Below are 18679 nucleotides of genomic sequence, written 5' to 3' on the forward strand. Positions count from 1 at the left end.
GATTCTGGCTGAAGTAATAACATTTATAGCTGTACAGGCTAAAAATATCAAAATCCAGAAGTTCTCTCCATCATGGCAATAGTTGTCAGTTCAGGCAATCATCTTCTGTGCTTATTGATAGTCTCAGTAGCCATTAACTTTGTCAAACATGAGAGATGACTAAGAATTGTGCAATATTTAGAGTTAATTTGTGAGACGAATGAATTAAGTTAATTTTGAAGTGATAATCTCCACTTAAGCTGCCAAAAACATTTAAATACAGGATAAAGCTATCAGTACTTAACCTATTTACATACTTTGGATTGTGGAATTGCAGAATACATTTTCTGTATTGACAATGTGCTGTCAACATTAGATGTGCAGCACTCCAGCCGGTGACAGCACAGTATGTATATAACGAAGGCAAATCCAACCATTTTACACTGTATCAGAGACAGCATAAATGCAGACGCCTCAAGTATCATAAAAAGGCAGCCATATTCAAACTTGCAGTTCTGTGTGTATCACTTTTCTAATACTATACCAATGAAATAAAACCAAAACCTAGTTGTAGTATTTCCCATATATTCCAAAGTTAAAAGACTCAACAGATTAAAATGACCATCCAGTACGCTGAAAGAGGATATAAGCTTACCTCCATTGAGCCTTATTATGCAGAAAGGAATTGCACTGATCTGGAAGTTTGCTGTCATGTGACATAATCTCAAGAATCCCCAAGACCTGCTTAAAATTTGGCCTTTTCTGTAGGAACCAATAACAAGCAAACAGAAATGCAGTAATCAAATAGTTATATATACTGTACACAGTGTCTTCTATATATTTAATTTAATTGGAAAATAAAGATTTAACAGCTGGTTGAAATATACACATTGCATGAACACAGACTTGAGGTACAGTACTACAGTGAATAGTAAAAACGTGAGCCTAAAATTACAAAGAGCTATTGAGAGATTCAGTGAGTGGGCAAAAGGCTTGTAGAAGCAGTTTGGTATTGGATCACCTCTGTTAGACAAAAAATTGTTAGATCTGACCATCATTTAATAATAAAAATCCAAAGAGATTTATGGGTCCATAGTTCACTAAAGTAATAGATAAAAATAAATCATAAAGACTACAAAAGGTAAGTCTTCATAATTAGAGGGCAAGAACATAAGGGAAAGAAAGTTTTGCTACAACTATGCAAATCTCTGGCTGGACCATGTCGAGTTGAGCAAATTGCTCTGGTCATGTAGACAGGAAATACTGCTCTTGGAAGTAATACAGTACAGACTCACCTGAACATAATGAGGTTTCCAAGGGTTAGAATATTAAGAGGAACATAAATTAGACTTCATTGATAGTATGAAGCTTTATAACATTATAATGTGCTTTGAATTTAGGACAAAATGAAGTGATTATGTGCTAGTTGATATGTTAGATATTAAGAGAAGCCTGGGGTGTTTTGTTGGAAGAAAGGTGAAAGGTTTACACACACAATTACAATAACATCGTTCGGTTGTTTGACCCAGGAAGGTGTTGAGAATGTCAGGTTGTAAATGATTATGTTTTAATATTCCATTTGATTTCAGGATAGAGTGTAGTTGCAGTCACAAGGATTGTTAATCAGCATTGCTGCTTGGATACAACGTCCATGTAATTCATGTTGCTATGGAGATAGGCTTGAGAGGACAAGAGTTTTAAATTATCTCTGAAAACCCAGAAAAAGGCAGTCTGTTAGGATCTGGGAGAGGTGACAATCTCGGTTTCACCATGAAAAGATACAGCTGGAATTTTGTGCTCAGATTGAAAAGATCAAATTTGTGATAGATGAGTCAAGGCTGAAAGATTTACCAGCTGGAAGTGATTCATTAGAAAAATGCTCACTGTGAATGACTGACTGCTTGATTATTTTGGGGTTAGAAGTTGCCAGGGTGGGAAAAGAAAGGTACAATGTAAACTGGATGGAGACAAGAATCACTTTGGGCTGGGTCTTCGGGAATCGAATGATACATAAGGTATTTGTAAAGTGTAACTGCGAAATGGTTTTCTTATTTAAATTAAGCATTCATGTCACCACAGAACATTCAAGTGTCAATTGCCTACAAGAATAGTATTAATTAATCGTACCTTTAGACTGTACTATAAATGTTGTAAAACATAAAATCTTGTGTTATCCTTTCAGTTGTGAACTGGAACTTCAAATTTTACTTTAAAATTTTCAGTCTCAGTGATCATAACAGGTTGTATTCCATAGAATAAAGAAGATTAAAGGGAGGATTTCATCATTTTTTAGGAATTTGAAGAATGTTACTAGGCTACATAGAAAATTTTATTTGGCAACTTGAAGGGTTCATAACCATAGTAGCATTACTCTGAGCCAGGAGTCCTGGGTTCAAATCCCACCTACTCCAGAGGTATGTAATAACATCTCTGAACAGGTTGATTAGAAAATAAATAGAATCATAGCCAGGCATTTCAGAGGAGAAAGATTATTAAAAGATTGGACACTCTGAAGGCAGGAAGCATGTTTCCGCTGATGGATGAGTCCTGAACCAGAGGACACAGTTTAAAAATAAGGGGTAGGCCATTTAGAACAGAGTTGAGGAGAAACTTCTTCACCCAGAGAGTGGTGGGTGGATGGAATGCTCTGCCCCAGAAGGCTGTGGAGGCCAAGTCTCTGGATACTTTCAAGAAAGAGTTGGATAGAGCTCTTAAGGATAGTGGAATCAAGGGTTATGGGGATAAGGCAGGAACAGGATATTGATTAAGGATGATCAGCCACGATCATAATGAATGGTGGTGCTGGCTCGAAGGGCAGAATGGCCTACTCCTGCACCTATTGTCTATTGTCATAACTTAGGCAATACTTCTTCAAATAAGGGATAGTGGAAGCAAGGAAACCAGTCCCACAAGAAAGCAGTAGATGCCAGCTCAATAGGAAATTTAAATCTGAGACCTATAGGCTTTTGTTTGACAAGGGAGTTTAAAACCAAGGTAGATGGATGGAGTCAAGTTACAAATCAACTACGATTTCACTGAATGGTGTTAGAACTTAATGATCTGTTCTCATGCTCTTAATTAATTAAATGGTTGTTTATTTATGGGTAATCATAGCACTATAGTTGTTTATTTTATTTTCTTAACAATGTTTACACCTTTTAGTACTGAATCAGCATGTCAAAGCTAGTAATTTTCTACAGCTTCAAGAACAGTGACCAATGTTGCAGTGACATTTAATCCACTTCTGTAACAAACAAACTCATAACATGATAACTGTGATTGACAGTACAACTATTCCTTTCCAAAGAGAGGAAAGAGGATATGTAAAGCACTGACCTCTAACAAGAATACAAATTTGAAAAGGAAATGCCCACAAATACATTATTTTAAATAGCCAAATGCTAAATAAAAATGGTCCGACAGCAAAATATCAGAATCTAAAATTATTTTGGTGAAGTCCAGCAGACTCAAAAGTTCTAGAAGTAATTTTATGTTAAAAGTGAGTAGCTGATAGTAAGTGCACAGTACTCCTGTTGGCAGCTGCACTCATAAATATGACCTTCATTATTCTGACAGCAGTAGACCACTGTTGTGTCCATCTTGAAAGCTGCTGCCACATTCACTGACTCCACTTCTGGCCTATTACATGTGAGTCACGACATCAATGTCAGCAGCAAGAATACAGTCCATCCACACTAAGTGGTGAAGATCGTCAGTAATTTTCTGCAAGAATAGTACTTGATTTTTCAGATAATTGATGCTGATTGTATTTGTACAGGAGGGTAGTGTGCAGTTCTATTTAGTAATAGTAGCTTGGAGAAGGATAGTGGCGACTCTGAAATGTGGCACACTGCTGATCATGGCAAGCTGCCCAATTAGAAACTGATAGAAACTAAGAGCTAGAGTGACATCATTTTGCTGCATGCATGGACAGGAAAGCAAGGCAGTATTCTCAAGCTGACCTCCTACGGGATATGGAGAGCCACAATAGGTGAGTAACATAATTGGGAGCTAAGAGCCCTGGAGTTTGGTATAATGTAACACGATTGCAAAATAAAACCACCATAAACGACTGAATCACAGCTGTTTCTTTCTTTACACTTTTAACACAGTAAGTTGCTGTACCTCTCAATCAGTACATTTTAGGAACATTGCATTGGATGTGTGAAGGAACTATATTTATAAATGGTTACATTTGTGGAACCTATCAACATTTTTGGAGGTCTAAAAACAAAAATACAGATGGTTACGATGTGTTCATTGTCATATATCACTGGAACATTAATAAAGGGCACCATTTTATACAGTAGATGATCCCAAGGGAACTCTAAAATAGATCCATCACCACTGAGAAATGGTCTCTTCTGTTTATTTAATTTACAGAAAGTCAAATGGAGATTAATTTGGCCCATGAAAACAAGGGTCATCAAAGACTGCAAATCTTGTATTAAATAATAATGTAAAGTAACAGCAGAACCTCCTCAACTGTCTCTTTTTCCTCCCAAACCAACTGTCATCAACAGCATTCATTCAATATTAAAAAAAATCTTTTAAATCTCACTACGCACTTTGGGATCTGTTTCCCAGCACTGATGCAGGAGTTCCGCAAAACTGGCAGGACAGCCCTTCGGAATGGTCAACCTCTGTAATAAAAATAGCACATGTATTACACAAAGGTAATCCTTCAAAAAAAGCACTAATAATGGAATCAATCAAACTGGGAACCTGTTAATTTCCTTTCAGGATGTGAGCATTGTTGGCAAGGACAACATGTTGGTAGTCCCTAATTGCCCTCAAGAAGTCGATGCTGAACTATTGCAGTTCATGTCATCTAGGAAAGAGTTCCAGAATTGTGAACCAAAAACAGTGAACAAGCAACAATATAGCTCCAAGTTAGGATGCTATATGGTTTGGAGGGAAACTTTCAGGTGGCAGAGGTCATGAGTTTGGAAAGAGCTATCAATGGAGGCTTGATGAAATATTGCCATGTCGTGTGATGCATTGATAGTAATGTCACTGAATGTCAAGAAAAGATGGGTAGATTCTCTCTCTCTCTCGAAATAATGATTACCTGGTACACACGTGAAAGCAATGTTACATTCCATTCATCGGCCAAAGCATGAAGGTTGCTCATATTTCATTGTGTGTTGGCACGGTTGCTTCAGTACCTTAAGTGTCACAAATGGTACTGAATACTGAGAAAGTAGTGAAAATCTCCACTTCTGACATGATGATGGATAATCAAGGTAGTTGAGGCTAGGACAAGAAAAACCCAAGGAACTCCTACAGTGATGTCCTGTAACCCAAATTATTGGCATCGAATAACTATAAGCATCTTCGTTTGGTTGAGGTATGACTCTGACCAGTGAAGAGCTCTCCCCCATCAATTCTGATCAACTCCAGTTTCTCTTGGCCTCCTTGACACCAAACTCAGTCAAATGCTGCCTTGATATCAAGGGCATTCACTCTCACCTCACCTGCAGAATTCAGTTCTTTTGTCTACATTTGTAATAAGTTTGTAATGAGATTTAACTTTAGCAGCAATTTTTAGAGAGGGATGGTGAACTGTTGAAATGAATGAAACATTGCTGATATGTCTGCTCATTTTCTCACTAAATATATACATGGGCAATAAGAAAATAGTGAGCTGGCCAAATTTCCCCATTCTACCCAAGAGACATCCAGAATCTGAAGGCAATGCTGTGACTGGTGCGTCAATACCAATCACTGTATGCAGAACTTTGAAGCGGCTGCACATACACACTTCCTGCGAGGGAATAAAAAGAACTGTGGATACTGTAAACCAGAGACAAAAACAGAAATTGATGGAAGAGCTCAGCAGATCTGGCAGCATCTCTGGAGAGAAATGATAATTAATGTTTCAGGTCAAGTGACCCTTCCTCACTGGACTCGAAACATCAACTTTGATTTCTCTCCAGAGATACTGCCAGACCTGCTGAGCTTTTCCAGCAATTTCTGTTTTTGTCTCCTTGGAGGGAAAGCTGATTATCAGTGGTTGACATCACATGCTCATAGTTACACATCAGCAATCAGGAGAATATTTAACTAGTAGATAAACAACACAATAAGGAATTATTACATGTAAGTCTATTCCATTTGGCAGCCACTGAAATGTCCTATGCACGCTCATCTCACTGCTGATAGTACTGTTTACTGAAACAAAACTGCATATACTTTACATTTTGAAATGATGTACCTATGGTTTTCAGTTAATTAAAAATAAAGAAGCAGCTTCACTCAATCCCTGGGCACAAGATAACATGTAAGATGTTTCTGCATATGTAGTTGATCGTGCATTTATATTAAGGGCAACCTAGATTCAGCCCAGCTATGTGAAAGAGGGAGGAAGATACAGTAGGGTGGGGTTGAGGAACTCAAACATTGATTGCAATACAGTTCCAGTTGACAAAAACACCAAAGTACCACTCCAACATGTGATACACAACTTATATTTCTCAGTACATTACTTAGTATTTTGGGAGTAGTATCTAAATTAGAAAATTGACTTCATTGTAAAATTGCAAGAATATGGTACACATGTATGCAACATTGGGCAAGGAATCAATCACTGGGGGAAAAAATAACTAACCAAAAAAATTGAACACCTCAAATTTAAAAATGCTGGGATCATACAAGTCAATCATTTGAATATAGATTAGTATCTTCAATAGCAATCCTTCCTCAAAAATGAGTTTACAGGGCCTTAACCCAGATTGTATTTCTATTCTTACGCCAGATGATTAGTTTCTCCTTGCATCCACATGTAAATAGCATTAGTGAGGTTCCACTGTACATTTACACTTTTCTAATTGATCTTCTGCAATCCTGTTTAAACAGTGTAGGGGTGAACATTAAGGCAATATGCAGGCTGTGGGTAATGGGGAACCTGCAAGCAACACTGGCCAAGGAACAAATTGTGGCGAAGCTAGGCCCAATGCTGATGATAGAGCCTAACAGTACAAGTGTATATGTAGATGAGCTCTAAATGTGAATCTTCAAATTGGGATATCAATTTAGAAATTACATCTATTAATTCTAGTAATCAGTTTATTATCTTAATAATACTGAAATGCTACTAATAATTAAGACACATTTACATCTCATTTTCCACAATCTCAGGCCACCACAACATACTTTGTAACCAATAAAATATGTTTGAAGTGAAGTCAAGGTTATCGCTGTTTCTGTTTGATAGAAGCTGAGATACTGGAGACTCTTGGGGTTTGATATGTAGAAAATGCAAGGGGCGACTGCAGCTCAGCAGGAAGGGAAAAAATGTAGGGGCTGGAGTTTTGAAGAAAACAAGTAGATTGACCTGCACTCTGCAAGGTAACAGTTGCCAGGCATTAGCTCAGGAGAAAATCAGATTGGGAGGTGGTGCATGACTTATATGAGAAATAATATCATAAAGCGCATAGTTAGCACTCCATTTTACATTTATATAACAATTTGCAAAATCCAATGCATTCGATTGATAACAATTTATTTTGCTGTATTCATAATTTATTATTGCTCTGTAGTACTTTAATTTCTAAGGATTTAAACAAAATAACAGCTGTATCTTTTGAAATTATTTTTCATTTCCTGCACAGGTCCAGTACTTGCGGCAATTATTGGTGTCTATTCTTATGGACCCCAGGCATTTGAAGTGAAGGTAGCAGTCCTCTTCCTATTAATTTCTTGGTATCACGGATTTCAGGTTTTTATTTTCTGCAAAACTGGCCATGGAGACTAGCTACACTGATGAAAATTCAGATGACTTTCAAAATTAATTATCCCTCTAATATGACTGAATGACTGGAAATTAACCACGTTTAATTGTGCCATTAAAATTCCAATGCTGTTTTATCTGTTAGAGCAAGACAGACTATAGCATATTGTCCATTCAGTGGAACAGGAGTCGGCCTGTTCAACCCTGAGAGTGTGTTCCACCATTCAATGGGACCCTGACTGATTTAGATGGCATGGTGGCTGTGGTTAGCACTGCTGCCTCATAGCACTAGGGACCCCAGATTCAATTCCACCCTCAGGCAACTGTCTGTCTGGAGTATGCACGTTTTTGTGTCTGCGTTGTTTCTGCCGGATGCTTCAGTTTAGCATAGATGGACTGGCCATTCTAAATTGCCCATAGCATCCAGCGACGTGTAGACTAAGTGGATTAGCCATGTGGAATGCAGGGTTGTGGGTCAGGGTGGGATGCTTTTGAGAGGGCCAGAGTAGACTCAATGGGCTGAACAGCCAACTTCCATACAATGGGAATTCTATGATTCCAGGAACTGTAATCCCATTGTTCCTTGTCCCTCCATTTATTCAAATTTATAGCATAGAGACATTTACTGAATTATTATCTAAGGCAAAGAAACAAACCTGTTTATCCAATTTTTGCATGATGTTCACCCATTTCAAAAAGCAATCTAGCACTATAAGCTAATTACTTGTAAATAATTCAGCACAGCAGTTTGTACAAGGTAGAGGCTTTGAAATGAGGGTCTTGATTTGAGCTTGGGAGTTGCATAATGAAGCAAACAATACATTCATTAACACAACTGCTTTACATGGCATTATATGCAGTGACTTCTGAACCTCACAGAGCCATATTGTAATCAAAACATTAACCTTCTTTCTCAATTCACAGATACTGCCAGAAATATTGAGTTTCTCCAGCAGTCTCTGTGTTTGTACCATGTACACTCCTGTTCATTTAGCATTTTGCTTACATTTTACAAACACAGTTGAGGTACAGAGGGTTACATTTCATAGAAATACGGGAAATAGGAGCAGGTGTAGGTCATTTGTCCTCAAGCTTAGTCCATCATTCAGTGAGATTGTCAAATAACAAATTCTGGCTGTAACTTCATTTTTCTGCCTGGTCTTCCATAAATACAAACAGATTTTTGATCCACAAGGGAGTCTAACTTTATCTTGTATATATTCTCCAGCTTCCACTGGGCTGAAAATTCTCGTGATTAATATGTCTCACACAAGAAATTTCTAATCTCTATCTTTAATGGAGACCGCATTTATAAATTGTTTGCTTCAGTCCTAGATTTCTCTATGGGGGTGATATGCTTTCTGCACCTACTCTATCAAGTATCTTCAGAGTCTAATATGTCCCCATATGATCATGTTTCATCCTTCTCAATGCCAATGGATACAGGAACAAACTGCTCAACCTTTCCTCACTGGACAACTGCTTCACTGGAATCAACCTAATGAACCTTCCCTGATTGTTTTCAATGCAAGTTTATCCCTTACGAGGTTAGGAGATCAAAATACACATTATTCTTGGTGGAGTCTCAGCAATACCATTTAGAGTTATAGCAAGACTTTCCTACTTTCATAGCCAATCTCTTCACCAATAATTATCCTTCCTAATTACTTGTTGTACCTGCTGCTAACCTTGAAGACACCCAGACACAGTTTGCTTCTGTATTCTACAATTCCTTGATTTAAATAACAGTCTGAATTCCTGTTCTTCTTTCCAAAGTACACATCATCCTATTTCTACATTATGCTCCATTTGCCAAATTTTCCCCACTTGCTTATTCAATCAAAACTTCTTTGCAGAATTGTGACTCCTCCTCACAAGTGTTTTTCCTACCTTTTTATTGTTAGCAAATCTGGCAGCAATACACTTTGTCAAGTCATTAATATAGACAGTAAATAGTGAGGTTTCATCTCTGATCACAGTGGTACCCCTCACTAGTTACAATTTATCAATCCTAAAATGACTCATTTATCCCAATTATTTGCTCTATTTTGACTGGCCACTCCTGTACCGTAGAGGTATTATCCCCAACACCTCTTGCGCAATAACATTTTACGTGAAATCTTAATAATTGCCTTTTGAGAATTCAAATATACCATATCTCCTGGTTTTCCTTTATCCATACTACTTGTAATATTGTCAAAGAATTCTAACAAAATTGTCAAACATGACTTTATTTCAGAAAACCATGTTGAATCTGACTGTATTAGGTTTTTCTAATGTCTACTACTTCCTTAATGGATTCCAGCATTTTCCCATGACAGATGTCAGATTTATTGTTCTAGTTTCCTGCTTTCTCTCTCTATCCTCACTTGAAGCATTATATTGACATTTTCAGAACTGCTAAAATCTTCCCAGAACCTAAAAAAGGAAAGCATTTTCCTGAAGCTGGTAACAAGTTTTACACTAGCCTGCTCATTGCAATGGGTCCTCTAGTGGTCAAGGACCAAAGTAGGACTACGTTGGCTCTTCTGAAATTGATCTTAATAGTATGGCAATCTTAACAGAGTCGATGTTTCAGGCTTAACCCTTCATTAGGACTGGAGCGGGGAAGGGGCTAAGAAATAAGTGGGGGAGTGGGATGGGGCTGGGGGAAAGGTAGTTAGGATGGCAATAGGTGGGCAAAGCTAGGAGGTGATTGTGATAGGTCGGTGGGAAGTGTGGAGCCGGTATGTGGGAAGGAAGACGGATAGGAAGGTCAGGTAAGAGGGTGGAGTCGAGTTGGAGGGTTGGATCTGGGACAGGTGGGTGGAGGGGGTATTTGGAAATTGATGAATTCAATGTTGAGGCTTTGTGGTTGTAGGCTCCCGAGGCAAAAGATGAGGTGTTCCTCTCCCAGTTTGTGGGTGACGTTGTTGAGGTGGAGGAAGAGGCCAAGAATGGACATGTCATGGAGTGAGTGGGAGGGGCAGTTGAAATGGATGGCTACAAAAAGATGGAATCAATTGGTGCATACGGCCCAGAGAGGGTCCCTGGACCATTCTGCAAGTTTGTGCTCGGTCTCTCTGATGTAGAGGAGACCACATTGCGAGCAACAGATCCAACAAATGAAGTTCAAGGATATGCAAGTAAATGGATGTAGGTTTGCTTGCTGAGCTGCAAGGTTCATTTCCAGACATTCCATTACTCTACTAGGTAACATCTTCAGTAGGCCTCAGGCGAAGCAATGCTGAAAATTCCTGCTTTCCATTTATATGTTTGGGTTTCTTTGGGTTGGTGATGTCATTTCCTGTGGTGAGGTGACTTCCTGTTCCTTTTCTCAGGGGGTGGCAGATGGGGTCTAACTCAGTGTTTGTTGATAGAGTTCCAGTTGGAATGCTATGCTTCTAGGAATTCTCGTGCATGTCTTTGTTTGGCTTGTTCTAGGATGGATGTGTTGTCCCAGTTGATGTGGTGTCCTTCCTCATCCGTACGTCCAAAACCTCAACCTGAGCTACAAATCTTCTCAAAACTTGCTATGCAAGTACAGTAGCGCCTCGACTTACGAACTTAATCCGTTCCGGGACATGGTTCGCGAACCGAAAAGTTCGTGAACTGAATCAATTTTTCCCATGTTCACAGCGCACGCTCCAAAGACGAACTGCTCGTACCTTGCATTTTGTACATATGTTGAAGCAAAATTCTATGTACAATGCTGTTTGTAAACTGATTTGTTTATGAACAGGGTCGTTCTTATGTCGAGGCGCTACTGTAAATCTCTGCTAGATTTGGAATGATCCTTTTAGGCCTTGGATGGAAGTGAATCTGAAATTCAGAAGGTTTACGATCAACTCCTTCGATGTTCCCACACTAGTAGCTTTTAGTTGTAGATGGAGTTCACTGGTTGATGGAAGGCAGAGATTTGTTAAGTATTATTAAAGCTCCTGTAGCACATTTTATTAAGAGAACACTACAGGTGTAAATCCTTTCTCAGCACCTGTAGTGGTAAAGTTACCACTGGATCATTTACACACAATGTACTTTTATGCATTTTCTGGCTTAAACTGTGTGAGAGATGATTCTTTAGCTTACTACTGTGAAAATATCTAGATCCCATTTACTAGAGGCGTTTTCAGCAACTATTGCTAAGTTGTTTAATTCTCTCCTTGCCACCATCAAGGCGTTTTCAGCATTAGGAGTTTAAATTCACTTTCTGTTCTAGATCCCCGAATCACTAATCTCTTTACTTCCCCTTAGCAAGATAAAGATGGCAGCCTGACCACAACATTACACTATAGTATCCACAGTTGTTTTCAGCTTTACAAGACTTTTGATTGGTTTGTATCAGGCAGAAGCATAATTCAGTCGTAAGTGGGTTATAGTCCAAAGTGACTGTTGGTTCTTTTTCATGACTTGGGACCATGTGGTATAATATCAAGAACTAGTACATCTTAGAGATGTCTTTTATTAGTTATGCTACAGGCCACTTCCACCTCTGTAAGCTGTAGGGTCCGCCAACAACTTCAAGCTCAAGTCATTACATTGCTTTGAGGTTAGCTTGGATTCTCTGCACTTGCTTACAGTTTCCCATTGTGGGCAAAAGACAGTTTAGCTTCACAATCATTATGCCTTCCATACATGGACAGGGTAAGAGGAGTAGTGATGTGGTGAACATAGAGCCATTTTGTATCATATGAATTTGCTGCCATTCAATATTGTATTAAAATTGGAAATTTTACACTACTCGCCTCCAGATTGAAGAGAAAGCGTTTGTTGATTAGCACAACCACTCTTCTTCTCTAGGCTGAGTGGGAAGCAATCAGCCTTTCTCCAATTTCTCATTGGTATCAAAGTGAACAGCTGCTAGGTTAAGTGCTGACAAGAGTGCCTTCTTGCACAATGCAGTCTGCTCTTTCCAGCATATTGAGATTTCTCCCAGCGTCTAAGGTGGAAGGTATGGGTGTTCTGTTTACTTTTTGTTTTAAGTAATCCTGCAAAATTTTATTTTAGCTCTCTTTTGTGGAGTGAGTGATTTGGCTATCAAATGTAGCTTGAAATTTCTTTTGAGCAAAGAACTGGCTGATTTTGAAGGGGGTTGTTGGAGACTCATTAGCAACTTTTGCCATATATACATCAAATCAGGTATGGAAATATTTAATCTTTTTAATTTGACAAAATTAACTGAGCACAAGTATTTTTCCCAAGGTACTAACAATGCCCTGTGGATATTTTCTACATCACCCAATGTCTTCACATAACTCTACATAACTCCTATTACTGATCAGGTTTTAATCAGTGATTAATGCAGACTGTCTAGAAGCTAGTGAATATGCTGGACAAATTTTTAAAAACCTAATTAATAGCATATAGTCATCGCTGGTAAGGCCATTTATTTATTCCTAATTCCCTTGAGAAGACAGATGGTTAATGCTGACAGCTCTTAGGAGTCATTGGACCTAAAATGTTAATTCAGATTTCTCCCCACAGATACTGCCAGACCTGCTGATATTTTCCAGCAATCTCTGTCTTTGTGTCTCTATCTTTTTAGCCCATTAAAACACCCACTGTATCCCAAAAAAGCAACAGTGTTAAAACGCTGGCCCACCAGACTGGATACCAGGGTTTAGGCATGGATTTGGAGATGGAATAGGTCACTTAGACCTTGCAGCCCTTGATGCGAATGTAGCAATTGTACGAGGGATGTGGAAATCTGGAGAGTGATATCATTTGGGAGGAAGGAGTGTTGGTATGCAATATCCCACAAGAATTGGTGCTGGGTCTACTACTTTTAATCTTTTATATAAATGATTTGGATGTGAACACAGGAAGTATAGTTAGTAAGTTTACAGATGACACCAACATAGGTGGTGTAGTGGACAGCAAAGATGGTTACTTCAGATTACAACAGGATCTTGATCAGATGAGCCAATAGACAGACAGAGTTTAATTTAGATAAATGCGAGGTGCTGCATTTTGGAAAAGCAAATCAGAGCAGGACTTATACACTTAATGGTAAGCTCCTGGTAAGTGTTGCTGAACAGAGACCTTAAAGTGCAGGTTCACAATACCTTGAAAATAGAGTCACAGATTGATAGGATAGTGAAGGTGTTTGGTATGCTTTCCTTTATTGGTCACAGTACTGAGTATAGGAGTTGGGAGGTCATGTTGCGGCTTTACTGGACATTGGTTAGGCCACTTTTGGAATACTGCGTGCAATTCTGGTCTCCTTCCTACTGGAAGAATGTTGTGAATCTTGAAAGGGTTCAGAAATGATGTACAAGGATGTTGCCCGGGTTGGAGAATTAGAGCTGAATAGGCTGGGGATGTTTTCTGTGAAGTGGACCAGGCTGAGGGGTGACTGTATCAAGGTATATAAAATCATGAGGGACATGGATAGGATAAATAGATAAGGTCTTATCCCTGAGGTGGGGAGCCCAGAAATAGAGGGCATAGATTTAGGGTGAGAGGTGAAAGATATAAAAGGGACCTAAGGGGCAACTTTTTCACACAGAGGGTGGTACATGTATGGTATAAGCTACCAGAGGAAGTGGAGGAGGCTGGTACAATTGCAGATTTAAAACGCACCTGGACAGGTATAGGAATAGAAAGGGTTTAGAGGGGCTGCAAGAAAGTTAGGACTGCAGATACTGGAGATCAGAGCTGAAAAATGTGTTGCCGGAAATGCGCTGCCCTTGGATGCTGCCTGACCTGCTGCGCTTTTAGAGGGATTTCGGCCAAGTGTTGACAAACGGGTCTAGAGTAAGTTAGAATATCTGGTCGGCACGGACGATTAGACTGAAGCGTCCGTTTCCGTGCTCTACATCTCTATGACTCCATTACTCTATCAGGAAGGCTGAGGAAAGATGAAAATTGGGAAGATGTGCCAACCTAATAAGAACAAAGGAAGGGTCCACTGGAACTTAGTCACTGTTGGTGACTCATCAGTTGTCAGAAATATTGACAAATAGCTAGGGAGATATATCACCATTTGAGAGTTGGAAGACTCGAAACTTGACCGCAATCTACCTGAGGAGGAGTACTTCACAGTATCTTAACAGTGGGTCTGCTTTGTGACAAGCTTCCCACACCATAATTTTCCAACAACTTTACAAGGATTTCATTATGAGAATAAGATTTGGGTCATGCCTTGATTTATAGGTGTTAAAACCAGGCCCCTTGGATATTTAAGGTCCTGATGGAAATTGATTTATTAGCACGGTATTTCAATTGGTCACACTATCATTGAATTAACTACACTTTTTCTTTGGATAGCTAGAGCCTTCAGGGTGTAAGGAGTGGGGCTCCTGGATGTATGTCAATATCTATGCGAGTACTGAAGATTGCATCAATATTTACAGATGACTTGGCTGAAGATGAGAGTATCCCTGTCCTAAGTAATGACCAAAGGATTCCTCCCTGTTAGATATTTTAAAAAAACATTGCTTATGGAGTTCTGTTTTATAAACTAAAACATTGTTGTTTGTTCTTCAAATTTTATTTGTGCAATCCTAACTCGAATAGATGTGCAACAAATAATCAGTAAGTTCTAATGAGAGAGAGTTGATTCCATTTAAAGAGCCAGTGGATTCCATTTTTAGTAAATGTAGAAGTTATAAAAATTCAAAACCAGCACGCTTCTAATGTGAGTTGGCACATTTTTCTCAGTTTCAAACAGTGGGCAGAAATACAAATTATCGTTCGATATTCCTGCAGAACTGACTCAATTTCCAAGTGCCAATGAAACGCAAATAGACAAATCAGTATTGCATACAGGGTAAGTTTTATAACAGATAACAGGAAGAGGAAAAAAATTGGTACTAAAGCCATAAATATGTAAACAAAAACAAAACACAGCACATAGAAGCCTGAAAAATCATCTGGATACATTTTATATAGTTTCATTTTTAAGCAAGGTTCTCAAAATTCATGCCACGTCAGGGTTAAAATTTGATACATCCTAGTTGTTAAGAGAATAACATCTCACGACAGAGAAACAAAAACCGATATTTTATAACAGATGCAGTATAATTTCTAGGATAAATTGTGAAATGTATCAGAAAGTCCTTCCAAAAATACAGAAAATGGCATATTCAAATCAGGATGTAAGTTTGTTCGCTGAGCTGGAAGGTTCGTTTTCAGATGTCTTGTCACCATACTCGGTAACATCATCAGTGAGCCTCCAGTGAAGCGCTGGTGTTATGGCCCACTTTCTATTTATGTGTTTCCTTGGGTTGGTAATGTTATTTCCGGTGATGTCATTTCTGGTTCTTTTTCTCAGAGGGTGATAGAAAGGATCCAAATTGATCTGTTTGTTGATAAGAGTTCTGGTTGGAATGCTGTGCTTCTAGGAATTCTCGTGTGTGTGTCTATTTGGTTTGTCCTAGGATGGATGTGTTGTCTCAGACAAAGTGGCGCCCTTCATCATCTTTATGTAAGGATACAAGTGATAGTGGATCATGTCTTTTTGTTGCTACTTGATGTTCATATAGCCTGGTGGTTAGTTTTATGCCTGTTTGTCCAGTGTAGTGTTTGTTACAGTTCTTGCAAGGGATTTAGTAAATGACGTTCGTTTTGCTTGTTGTTTGTATAGGGTCTTTCAAGTTCATTGGCTGTTGTTTTAATGTGTTGGTGTGTTTGTGAGCTACCATGATGCCAGGAAATCTGAGTAGCCTGGCAGTCACTTCTGAGCTGTCTCTGATGTAGGGGAGAGTGGCTAGAATTTCTGGACAGGTTTTGTCTGCTTGTTTGGGGTCGTTGCTGAGAAATTGGCGGATTGTGTTCATTGGGTACCCGTTCTTTTTGAATACGCTGTAGAGGTAATATTCCTCTGCGCTGTTGTGTGTGGCGGTTGTTGAAATAATGCTCTAATGCAGCTTTGTTTGTGGGTATTGGGATGATTGCTTCTGTAGTTCAGTATTTCGTCTGTGTGTGTTGTTTTCTTGTAGATGCTGGTTTGAAGCTCCCCATTGACCGTTCGCTCTACTGTGACATCTAGAAGTGGCAGTTTGTTGTTGTTTTGGGACAACATATCCATCCTAGGAGAAGCCAAACAGAGACACACAAAAGAATTCCTGGAAGAATGGCATTCCAACCAGAACTCTATCAACAAACAATTCAATTTGGATCCCTTCTGTCACCCTCTGAGAAAAGAAGCAGAAATGGAATCACCACAGGGAATGCCCTCCCCACCGAAAATGACATCATCACTACAAGGAAACCTAAACACATAAATAGAAAGTGCACCATAAAACCAGTGCTTCACTGGAGGTTCACTGATGTTACCGAGTATGGTGACAGAATGTCTGAAAATGAACCTTCCAGCTCAGCGAACAAACTTACATCAATCTGAGCTACAAATCTTCTCCAAACTTGCTACTATCCAAAACATCTACAATCATTTGATTTATCATTAGCATTCAGTTATTCCTTTGAATCACAAAAGCCCTTTTTATTTCTCAAAACGTGCAGACATCTTGCTAAGCACTTTTAATACCATAATACTACTTTCGAAAGCAGATCCAGCATCTTAAAGGTGCAGTATTCTACATAAAAGTCTTTTTCACATTTTTAATAAAGATACAAAATTCTGGAAATATTCATCAATTTTACGGCATCTGTGAAGGAAACAAGTTATTGGAAATGTTGATGGTAGGATGGTACTGCCACTGAATATCAAGTAGAGACCGCATTTGTTTGACAAAATTGTTACAAGCCGCGAAATCAGCCCAAGTGTGGATATTATCCAGTTGTTGCTTCAAATGGGCGCAGGCTTAATAATCTGAGGAATTGTAAATGAGCTGAACATTACATTGGAGAGGTCATTGATGAAACAACTGAAAATAGTTGAACTGCACTGCCATCACAAGCTCTTGCAAAGATGTCCAGTCACTGAGATGATTGACCTCCAATAAAATTACCATCTTTCTTGTGCCAAGAGAGACTGGAGACTTCATCACTGTTCCCCAGTAGCTTCAGTTTTAATTGTACCCCCTAATGCTAAACACTGTTGAAAGATGCCTTAATGTCAGGGGCAATCATGCTCTGTAACCTCCACATTCAGTTTGTGCACTAATGCCTGATCAGGTCCTGGTTTTGATCCAAAAATGCATCTTGCTGAAATTCTTTAAGTAGGTGCCACTTAACAGCACCATTGCTAACACTTTCCATTACTCCGATGAGAAAAAAAAAAGGCTGATGGGACAGTAATTGTCTGGAATATCTCTGTCCTGCTGTTTGCCCTGTAGCTCTACTGAACAGCTAGACTATGAACGTGGCAACTTCTGAAGCAAAAGGCTTTAATACCACAACCTGCAACTTTCCATGGTCAGCCCACTCAGTCAATTCATGATGTAATGTGGAAGAATAGCCAGAATAGCATTTCTGATGGTACAGACCCAAAAGGATCATCTATTTGTCATTTGTGGAAGCAGATCTTTGAAAATACCTTGCACTCTCATACTGGGCTCTTCCATCTTGTTGGAGGATATAATCATGCAAGTTGCAAGTCTTGTTATTCCTTCATACTTGCCACATGTCTTAACTGATCCAGCTAGGTTGTAGATCTTTGGCCTGATACCTTTGTTCTAGCTCCAGCTAGAACATGCTGCCAGAGGAAGTGATAGAGGTTGTACAATTACAACATTTAAAAGGGGATATGAATAGGAAGGGTTTGGACGAATATGGGTCAAATGCTGGCAAATAGGATTAGATTAATTTAGAATATCTGGTCAGCATGGACAAGTTGGACTAAAGCGTCCGTTTCCATGCTGTACAACTCTCGCACTCTTATGCCATTTTTACCCTTTAGCATACATATAACCTTTCTGATGTAATATGATGATATAGTGGAGCTACTAGCTACTGTTGCTCTTCTGCACTGAATATTAGTCAAAGGTTGGTCATCCAGATTGATGAGATTATGAATACCCTGGGCATGAGATTATAAATTGTGTTAAAATACAAATCTCTTTTTCAATGGCCCTACATTCTTAA

General features: G+C 38.9%; 1 protein-coding gene across 7 annotated transcripts in view; it reads right to left on the reverse strand.

The window, feature by feature from the left end:
- The window catches only part of LOC140482180 (mitogen-activated protein kinase kinase kinase 20-like), a 140430-nt gene that overhangs the window by 74944 nt on the left and 46807 nt on the right, over positions 1–18679 (reverse strand). For all 7 annotated transcript variants that reach the window (XM_072579203.1, XM_072579208.1, XM_072579207.1 and 4 more), the window contains exons 9-10: positions 4548–4622; positions 635–741 (exon numbers count right to left, since the gene is read on the reverse strand). In XM_072579203.1, coding sequence (XP_072435304.1) covers positions 635–741; positions 4548–4622 — 182 coding nt within the window. The remainder of the gene's footprint in view (positions 1–634; positions 742–4547; positions 4623–18679) is intronic.

Source organism: Chiloscyllium punctatum, chromosome 10 (genome assembly GCF_047496795.1).
Source record: "Chiloscyllium punctatum isolate Juve2018m chromosome 10, sChiPun1.3, whole genome shotgun sequence".
Classification (NCBI taxonomy): Eukaryota; Metazoa; Chordata; class Chondrichthyes; order Orectolobiformes; family Hemiscylliidae; genus Chiloscyllium; species Chiloscyllium punctatum.